The 10,376-nt window shown below is 44.1% G+C and overlaps 1 protein-coding gene and 1 pseudogene across 1 annotated transcript; one reads left to right on the top strand and one right to left on the bottom strand.

Annotated features, from left to right (window-relative positions):
• Position 1: 1 nt before the first annotated feature.
• Positions 2 to 802, bottom strand: LOC110533629 (ER membrane protein complex subunit 6). The gene has a single exon (XM_021618032.2). The coding sequence runs from the start codon at positions 770 to 772 to the stop codon at positions 440 to 442; it is 333 nt and encodes a 110-aa protein (XP_021473707.1). The 5' UTR covers positions 773 to 802; the 3' UTR covers positions 2 to 439.
• Positions 803 to 1,591: 789 nt separating this feature from the next.
• On the top strand, positions 1,592 to 4,831 carry LOC110534880 (annotated as a pseudogene).
• The last annotated feature ends 5,545 nt before the right edge of the window (positions 4,832 to 10,376 follow it).

Here is a 10,376-nt window from a genome sequence, read left to right as displayed (position 1 = left end):
GTTGTATGGAGTTATTTATTTTGAAGGATCCAACCAGAGCCGTTATATCCTATTTACACTACTTGAAAAATATGTTATCATCAGGCACATCACTCTGATGCCTACTACCCATCAATGTTTATTATAACATGTATCAACTGCTAGATGACAACATTTGGTAAATTCAGTTATCCTAGAGATGCAAAAGAGCAGAGCTAAACAATAACATACTGCAGCGGTTAACAGTTCAGTAAATGAGAGAAAGCAGGACATGTTTTAGTTTATGTATAAATAGAGTTGCTGACAGACATACTTCACGTAGCTGTATAATAAACAGTTAATCTAGCAAAGTATTTAATCAATCGCCTATATCTACAACGTTTTGCGGGCAGTTAGACAATCATAATTGGATTTACATGACATTAGGTTTAAAACTTGCTCAACATTCTGGTAAATTTTATTAGTACACATGCACCATTCCGTAGAGGAAAGTCCAGAACAGGACGTAGGTAAAAAGACCTCCAACAAGCCCTCCTGTAAAGAGCATCCGCCGAGACTTGAAGCACTTGTTCCACCTGCGACTGGCCTTGATGATGAGAAGAAGGGAGAGGAGGAACGAGGCGAGGAAATAGAAGATAAATCCGTACAGTCCTGTGAGCCCAAGGATGCCCGCTGTCGCCCCCGACAGAGCTGACACCGACGTCCGGCAGTAGTCCAGCACTGCGGCGTTGCCTCTCACAGCAACCTCACTGATGAACTGTGGTCCTTCTCGTTTCGCTACGACTGAGGCCATGTCGGCACCTCGTTTGTTTTCCAGCGATGACTGCTGCAAACAAGAGGTCATTAGAAAATCATGACATAATATTGAATGCTTACATTGCTGCATATACGTTATTGTATCGTACAAATTCTACATAATCTTGTTTAAAGCAAGCATTTTTGTCACTAGCGAACCGGCTTGCCAGCTGACATCTGGACACTGGGAGCTAACGTTAGCAGCTAGCAAGCGGTTTACTCACCGAATTAAAAATAATATAGAGTGCTTCGTTTACTTCACAAACACATCACAGGCACATAGCTAGTTTGTGACACTTAATATTCCATGTCAATGGATTTACTAACCCCTTCACTACTGGAATGTAATTACAGAACTAAAGCTGATTGTAGCTAAATGGCGCAAAGGTAACTGCGATGCGACGCGTCTTTCTGAATCTGCCTTTTTTGCGAAATGCATTCTGGGACTTTATTTTTGTATCAACTGCTCGTTTTTGATGAAGTCAGTGGATGTGCTTTTCAATTACATTTAATCACACATTCATTTTCTTTAATTCAATTTTGTAATATCTTTAAACTGTATTTGTTGTGAACTGTGACCAAAACAAACTTTGGTGTATGGTGTCCGACTTAGATCAAATTAGTTGCGCCTTCTGTTTACAATCGCTGGGCTCTGGATAAAATGTACAATAATTAATAGGCTCAGACGCAATCTCAGAAGCAGCTAACCATGGCGAACTATGTTCTGGACATAGATATAGGAATTACTTCAGTCAAAGTTGTGTTACTTGATATTAGATCAAAAACAGTAACGAATAGCTTATCTTTGCAAACGAAGATGGCTATCATCAGCGACGAAACGCATGTATGTAGAGTACCAGTCAAAAGTTTGGACACGCCTACTCATTCAATGGTTTTTCTTTATTTTACTATTTTCTACATTGTAGAAAAATAGTGAAGACATCAAAACTATGTAATGGCACACATGGAATCATGTAATAACCAAAAAATGTTAAACAAATCAAAATATATTTTAGATTCTTCAAAGTAGCCACCTTTGGCCTTGATGACAGCTTTGCACACTCTTGGCATTCTCTCAACCAGCTTCACCAGGAATGCTTTTCCAACGGTCTTGAAGGAGTTTCCACATATGCTGAGCACTTGTTGGCTGCTTTTCCTTCACTCTGCTGTCCAACTCATCCCAACCCATCTTAATTGGGTTGAGGTCGGGTGATTGTGGAGGCCAGGTCATCTGATGCAGCACTCCATCATTCTTCTTCTTGGTCAAATAGCCCTTACACAGCCTGGAGGTGTGTTGGGTCATTGTCCTGTTGAAAAACAAATGATAGTCCCACTAAGCTCAAACCAGATGGGATGGTGTATCGCTGCAGAATGCTGTGGTAGCCATCCTGGTTAGGTGTGCCTTGAACTAAAAATAAATCACTGATAGTGTCACCAGCAAAACACCATCACACCTCCTCCTCCATCCGTTCACCTACTCTGCGTCTTACAAAGACACAGCTTTTGGAACCAAAAATCTCAAGTTTGGATTCATCAGACCAAAGGACAGATTTCCACTTGTCTAATGGCCCAAGCAAGTCTTTTCTTATTATTGGTGTCCTTTAGTAGTGGTTTCTTTGTAGCAATTCGACCAAGAAAGCCTGATTTAAGCAGTCTCCTCTGAACAGTTGACGCTGAGATGTGTCTGTTACTTGAACTTGTTGAAGCATTTATTTGGGCTGGAATTTCTTAGGCTGGTAACTGGTAATAGGGCTATCTTCTGTGTACCACCCCTACCTTGTCACAACGCATTAAGAAGGAAAGAAATTCCACAACTGAACTTTTAACAAGGCATGCCTCTCAATTGAAATGCATTCCAGGTGACTACCTCATGAACCTGATTGAAAGAATGCCAATAGTGTGCAAAGCTGTCATCAAGGCCAAAGGTAGCTACTATGAAGAATCTCAAATATAAAATATATTTTGATTTGTTTAACACTTTTTTGGTTACTACATTATTCCATATGTGTTATTTCATAGTTATGGCGTCTTCACTACTATTCTACAATGTAGAAAATAGTAAAAAATTGAGATAAACCCTTTAATAAGTAGGTGTGTCCAAACTGCAACCTTTCAGTTACTGGCCCAACACTCTTAACCGCTAGGCTACCTGCCACTTAAAGGATTCTACAAAAACAAACAATTCTAGCTTTAATTGTGCAGCCTTTTTAGCAGTTTAAGCTGCTGTGCGTTTGTTCTCAAATTGTATATAATCCTGTTGATTTATAGATTTCTTTAAAAAATATATGATTGGGTTTTCTTTTGCAGGCCAAAAAGCAGGACACTTGACAAATCATAACAACTCTGAATGAGTGCATCACATCTCTGCCTAGAGACAAGCTCCAGAATGTCTGTAGAATTGGGGTGTCTGGAGAAATGCATGCGGTTATATTCTGGAAAGCCCAAAAAGGTTAAACATTTTTTGGGTCATAAATAGTGTGTCACCAACTATTAGGCCTATGTGATATAGATTTTTGATTTAGAAAATACCAGATCTCTTTATCCAAACAAGTCCTTTATGATCACTGTATACCCTCAAGCTCTTCAGACCTAGAGACACCAGTCAGCTGATCACCCGGCAGGATGGGTGCTGCAACTGTAATTTCCTGTGTACTCTTCCAAACCCAGACTCACATGTCATCATAGCCACGGGCTTTGATTGTGACACTATCTTCTGGTACATGAGACATATACCAGCGTACATATCACTGACAAGCTGAAATGGTCCACCCACACAGACAGTGTGATGAAGAAGGTGCAACAGCATTCTGCTTTTCACTTTGCATTTGAATGCAGGATGGGGTTCCTGTCTGACTTCACTGTGACAGGAACAATCAATGAATATATGGTGTCCATGCTTTGTGGTTCGGAGAGCTGTGCTATGATGACTGGCCAGTATGCAGCCAGCTGGGCTACTTCAAAACTGCCACCAACCAGTGGAACATAGATATGTGAGCACAATATCCTGGCCTCGTTCTTCTTGTTCTTCTTCTTGATCTTCTTTTTGTTCTTCTTTTAGCACTAAGTCTATTTTAGTACAGAAGGATGTTATTACTAACATACTACATACTGAACATTATAAGAATGGATGTGTTGTGATATGTTGTAGGTTAGCTAACATGCAGCTGTGGACGTGTTTAACTATACCTGTGGGTACCAGAAGTCTGCACAAGAATAGTAAAACAACAAAACATTTACCAACTGGGGACATTTTGTTGGTCCCCACAAGGTCAAATGCTGTTTCTAGGAGGTTTAGGGTTGAGGTTAGAATTAGTGTTAGGGTTAGAAGCTAGGGTTAGTTTTAGGGTTAGGGTTAGGAGCTAGGGTTAGGGTTACGGTTTGGTTTTTGGGTTAGGGTTAAGGTTAGGGTCAAGGTTAGGGTAAGGGTACAGGTTAGGGTTGGAGTTAGGTTTAGAGTTAGGAGTTATGGAAAATAAGATTTTGAATGTGACTGAATTGTATGTCCCCAGAAGGTTAGCTGCGCAAGACTGTGTGTGTGTGTGCATGCTCTAATCTGAACGATGCTGGCTTTCCTGTGCACCTGCCTCCCTGCGATGCTGGCTTTCCTGTGCACCTGCTACCTGAGTGTGTGCCATCTGGCTGCATGGTTGTGCAGACGTGCTCTGAGTGGCATGGTGTCCACGCCAACACACCTGTAGGGGCAGCCCTAGGGGACATCCAGTGTTCTGTCTACTCCTGCATGACTAACAGGATGGACGCAGGTGAAGCCTGGGGAAGAGGGGTGGTCTGACCTTTGAATGTCAATAGTATTGCTGAACGAGGATCGGATAGGTTTAAGCTATATGGTAATAGCTCCACCTTACACTTCCTAATATTCTAAGTGGAAAACTAACCATTCTGTGCTTACACCTATCCATCTTTCAGATCTACAGTAGTGCCTAAATGCTAATGGTAGGGGGGCTTCGAGGGCACAGCGGTCTAAGGCTCTGCATCTCAGTGCTAGAAGCATCACTACAGACCATGGTACGATTCCAGGCTGTATTACAACTGGCCGTGATTGGGAGCCCCATAGGGGGGCGCACAATTGGCCCAGCGTCGTCCGGGTTTGCCTGGCGTAGGCCGTCATTGTAAATAAGAATTTGTTCTTAACTGACCTACCTAGTTAAATAAAGGTTAAATACATTTTTTTTTAATCACAACTTGACCATTGATTATACTGAGCTAACTATTTCTATCCCTATTTGCTGTCACGATTCTTCAAAATCGAACCCAGAAGCAGACCAGGACAAGGAGAGTAGGAAGAAGGTGAGTATTTATTTACAAGTGAATGTGAATGGGTATATATATCCAGGTGGTGTAGCGGGTAGCGGTGGTGAGTTGATGGGAGTAAATAGGTGGATCCAATGGGGAAGCGGAATCCTCTGACGACCAGGCGGGAATGGGGTAAATGATCCGGGTGAGTAACTGAAGACAGAACAAACAGAGGTAAGTTCAAGGCAAGCAATACGTAACAAACAACAAAACAAATTCTATCCAACTTGAGGCTGATACTCTGGCACAACATACTGTTCATGGCTAACGATCCGGCAGGGAATGGATGTCAGGTCAGAGCTTTTGAAGGGGAGAGGTGATGATCAGGACAGGTGTGCAGATTACTGATGGGATACAGGTGCGGGTGAACATCGATCTCCCAACAAGCTAATTCGCCCGGCAACCAGACAGGGTGCGTTCCAGGACACCGGAAACACACTCCAGGACAGAAACACAGGCAAACACAGACTCAGGAAGCGGGATTCGTGACATTTGCATTTGTCAATATAAGCACCTCAGCCCAGCTGACCAATGCCATGCCACTTGACTTCACTCCGCCAAATATCGCTGATCCCACCTCCTCCATCTCCTACTTCCGCTACTTCGATGGCTCCTACTTGGCGGTGACAGCATCGCTCAATGGAGGAAATGTGGTGGCCATTCTTGTAGCCATGCTGAGTGGCTGGATGAATGAGCTAGGTACATTGATTTATAAACATTCACATACTGTCACTGACTTGGTCACAAACCCTGTAAGTTTGTGTCACTTACAGAAGGATTGTTAAATCCTGTTAATTCCACGAGAGACAGAGCTACTGAGTCATTACACCTATTTAATCTTTTTACCTATAGAGGTGGAGGTGAGCGACTCCAGCCTGTATGAGATTCCAAGATGGCGTAACAGTCGGACATCTGTTTTCTTTGTCTTGTCCTGTCCCGTGTATATATCGCTTTCTTCGTATATATTTCGTACATATTTTTTATATTTTTAAATCTCAATTTCCATCTACGGACTGAACATACTCTCCTGCAACCAGCCTCACCCAATGTGATATGGATCTGCTATTTTTTATACTTTAGAATCAGAACCCCCGAAGCTAGCCAGCTAACTAGCTAGTAGCTAGTAGTCAGTTAGCCACTGCTAGCGGTCCTCACCGTTAACTCGGACATCAGCCAGCCTCAATTCCTGCCAGTCTGCACAGCGCGATATCAACCCAAAGCATATCGGACTGCTTTTTCTCTACCACACCTCCGGATTCCTACCGCAAGCTCTGAACCTTTACTCCGGATCATCACAGCTAGCTAGCTGCTATCCGAGTGTCTACTCCTGGCTAACGTCTCTGTCCCAAAGCAAACATCGAGCTAGGCCTATCTCCTGGCTAGCCGAAGAGATCCATCAGACAATTCCTGGGTTTCAATACTTCTTTTGCCAATTGGCCTGGACGATTTGCTGCCGACACGGATCCCCGCCGATCCATCATGACTGGTCTGCCGACGTAACCGTTCGAGGGAGTTTTAACAGGCTCTTCCGTTGCGACGTCCCCCTGAGGCCCATCTGCTAGCTTACTATCCCCGGCCTGCTAGCTGTCTGAATCGCCGTGTCTCCAGCTTGCCTAGCTACTCACTCGACCCTATGATCACTCGGCTAAACATGCCTCTCCCTAATGTCAATATTCCTTGTCTATTGCTGTTTTGGTTAGTGATTTTTGCCTTATTTCACCATAGAGCCTTCAGCCCTGCTCAATATGCCTAGCCCTTTTGTTCCACCCCGCTCTAGAGACAAAACCTCTCACATCGTCACTTAATGCCTAGGTTTACCTCCACTGTACTCACATCCTACCATATCCTTGTCTGTACATTATGCTTTGAATCTATTATTTCGCTCCCAGAAATCTGCTCCTTTTACTCTCTGTTCCAAACACACTAGACAACCAGTTCTTATAGCCTTTAGCTGTACTCTTATCCTCCTCCTCCTCTGTTCTTCTGGTGATGTAACCCAGGCCCTGCAGCCCCCAGCATCACTCCCATTCCCCAGGCGCTCTCATTTGTTAACTTCTGTAACTGTAACTCCGCCAACCCAGATGTCCTAGCCGTGTCTGATTGCTGGCTTAGGAAGGCCACCAAAAATCCTGAAATTTCCATCCCTAACTATAACATTTTCTGACAAGATAGAACTGCCAAAGGGGGCAGAGTTGCAATCTACTACAGAGATAGCCTGCAAGAGTGCTGTCTTACTATCCAGGTCTGTGCCCAAACAATTTGAGCTTCTACTTTTAAAAATCCACCTTTCCAGAAACAATTCTCTCACTGTAGCCACTTGTTATAGACCCCATTCAGCCCCCAGCTGTGCCCTGGACACCATATGTGAATTGATCGCCCCCCATCTATCTTCGGAGTTTGTACTGTTAGGTGACCTAAACTGGGACATGCTTAACACCCCGACCGTCCTACAATCTAAACTAGATGCCTTCAATCTCACACAAATGATCAAGGAACCTACCAGGTACAACCCTAAATCCGTAACCATGGGCACCCTCTTAGATATCATCAGGACCAACTTGCCATCTAAATACATCTCTGCTGTCTTCAACCAGAATCTCAGCGATCACTGCCTCATTGCCTGCGTGCGTGATGGGTCCGCGGTCAAATGACCACCCTTCATCACTGTCAAACTCTCCCTAAAACACTTCAGCAAGCAGGCATTTCTAATCGATCTGGCCCGGGTATCCTAGAAAGATATTGACCTCATCCCATCAGAGGATGCCTGGTTGCTCTTCAAAAGTGCTTTCCTTAAATAACAACAATCTTAAATATGCATGCCCCGTTCAAAAAATGTAGAACTAAGAACAGATATAGCCCTTGGTTCACCCCAGATCTGACTGCCCTTAACCAGCACAAAACAAATCAAACCAAATCCAATTTTATTTGTCACATACACATGGTTAGCAGATGTTAATGCGAGTGTAGCGAAATGCTTGTGCTTCTAGTTCCGACAATGCAGTAATAACCAACGAGTAATCTAACTAACAATTCCAAAACTACTACAAGTGTAAAGGGATAAAGAATATGTACATAAAGATATATGAATGAGTGATGGTACAGAACGGCATAGGCAAGATGCAGTAGATGGTATTGAGTACAGTATATACATATGAGATGAGTATGTAAACAAAGTGGCATAGTTTAAAGTGGCTAGTGATACATGTATTACATAAAGATGCAGTAGAAGATAAAGAGTACAGTATATACGTAGACATATGAGATGAATAATGTAGGGTATGTAAACATTATATTAAGTAGCATTGTTTAAAGTGGCTAGTGATATATTTTACATCAATTCCCATTATTAAAGTGGCTGGAGTTGAGTCAGTGTGTTGGCAGCAGCCACTCAATGTTAGTGGTGGCTGTTTAACAGTCTGATGGCCTTGAGATAGAAGCTGTTTTTCAGTCTCTCGGTCCCAGCTTTGATGCACCTGTACTGACCTCGCCTTCTGGATGATAGCGGGGTGAACAGGCAGTGGCTCGCGTGGTTGTTGTCCTTGATGATCTTTATGGCCTTCCTGTGACATCAGGTGGTGTAGGTGTCCTGGAGGGCAGGTAGTTTGCCCCCGGTGATGCGTTGTGCAGACCTCACTACCCTCTGGAGAGCCTTACGGTTGTGGGCGGAGCAGTTGCCGTACCAGGCGGTGATACAGCCCAAATTTCTTCAGCCTCCTGAGGTTGAAGAGGCGCTGCTGCGCCTTCTTCACGATGCTGTCTGTGTGGGTGGACCAATTCAGTTTGTCTGTGATGTGTACGCCGAGGAACTTAAAACTTACTACCCTCTCCACTACTGTTCCATCGATGTGGATAGGGGGGTGTTCCCTCTGCTGTTTCCTGGAGTCCACAATTATCTCCTTCGTTTTGTTGACGTTGAGTGTGAGGTTATTTTCCTGACACCACACTCCGGGGGCCCTCACCTCCTCCCTGTAGGCCGTCTCGTCGTTGTTGGTAATCAAGCCTACCACTGTTGTGTCATCCACAAACTTGATGATTGAGTTGGAGGCGTGCGTGGCCACGCAGTCGTGGGTGAACAGGGAGTACAGGAGAGGGCTCAGAACGCACCCTTGTGGGGCCCCAGTTTTGAGGATCAGCGGGGTGGATATGTTGTTACCTACCCTCACCACCTGGGGGCGGCCCGTCAGAAAACATATTGTGACGTTCTGCATTAGCATCGAATAGCCCCCGCGATATGCACATTTTCAGGGAAGTCAGGAACCAAAATACTCAGTCAGTGAAATTTTCTTCCTGTAGCACTAATTCCAAAACGTTTTGGGACACTGTAAAGTCCATGGAGAATAAGAGCACCTCCTCCCAGCTGCCCACTGCAATGAGGATAGGAAACACTGTCACCACCAATAAATCTACGATAATCGATCATTTCAATAAGCATTTTTCTACGGCTGGCCATGCTTTCCACATGCTTTCCACAACGATATCATAACCACCATCGATAAAAGACAGTACTGTGCAGCCGTTTTCATTGACCTGGCCAAGGCTTTCGACTCTGTTAATCACCGCATTCTAATCGGCAGACTCAACAGCCTTGGCTTCTCAAATGACTGCCTCGCCTGGTTCACCAACTACTTCTCAGATAGAGTTCAGTGTGTCAAATCGGAGGGCCTGTTGTCTGGACCTCTGGCAGTCTCTATGGGGGTGCCACAAGGTTAAATTCTCAGGCCGACTCTTTCTCTGTATATATCAATGATGTCGCTCTTGCTGCTGGTGATTCTCTGACCCTGCTCTACGCAGACGACAACATTCTGTATACATCTGGCCCTTTTTGGACACTGTGCTAACAATCCTCCAAACGAGCTTCAATGCCATACAACACTCCTTCCATGGCCTCCAACTACTTTTCAATGCTAGTAAAAATAGGTGCATTCAACCGATTGCTGCCCGCACCCTCCCGCCTTGCTACCATCACTACTATGGATGGTTCTAGACCTAGAATATGTGGACAACTACAAATACCTAGGTGTCTGGTTAGACTGTAAACTCTCCTTACAGACTCACATTAAGCATCTCCAATCCAAAAATAAATATATAATCAACTTCCTATTTCGCAACAAAGCCTCCTTCACTCATGCTGCCAAACATACCCTCATAAAACTGACTATCCTACCGATCCTTGTCTTCGGTGATGTCATTTACAAATAGCCCCCAACACTCTACTCAGCAAACTGGATGTAGTCTATCACAGTGCCATCCGTTTTGTCACCAAAGCCCCATATACTACCCACCACTACGAC

Source organism: Oncorhynchus mykiss, chromosome 10, assembly GCF_013265735.2.
Source record: "Oncorhynchus mykiss isolate Arlee chromosome 10, USDA_OmykA_1.1, whole genome shotgun sequence".
NCBI classification, from domain to species: Eukaryota; Metazoa; Chordata; class Actinopteri; order Salmoniformes; family Salmonidae; genus Oncorhynchus; species Oncorhynchus mykiss.
Note: the sequence above shows the minus strand (reverse complement) of the source record. Positions and strands in the feature narration are given on the sequence as shown.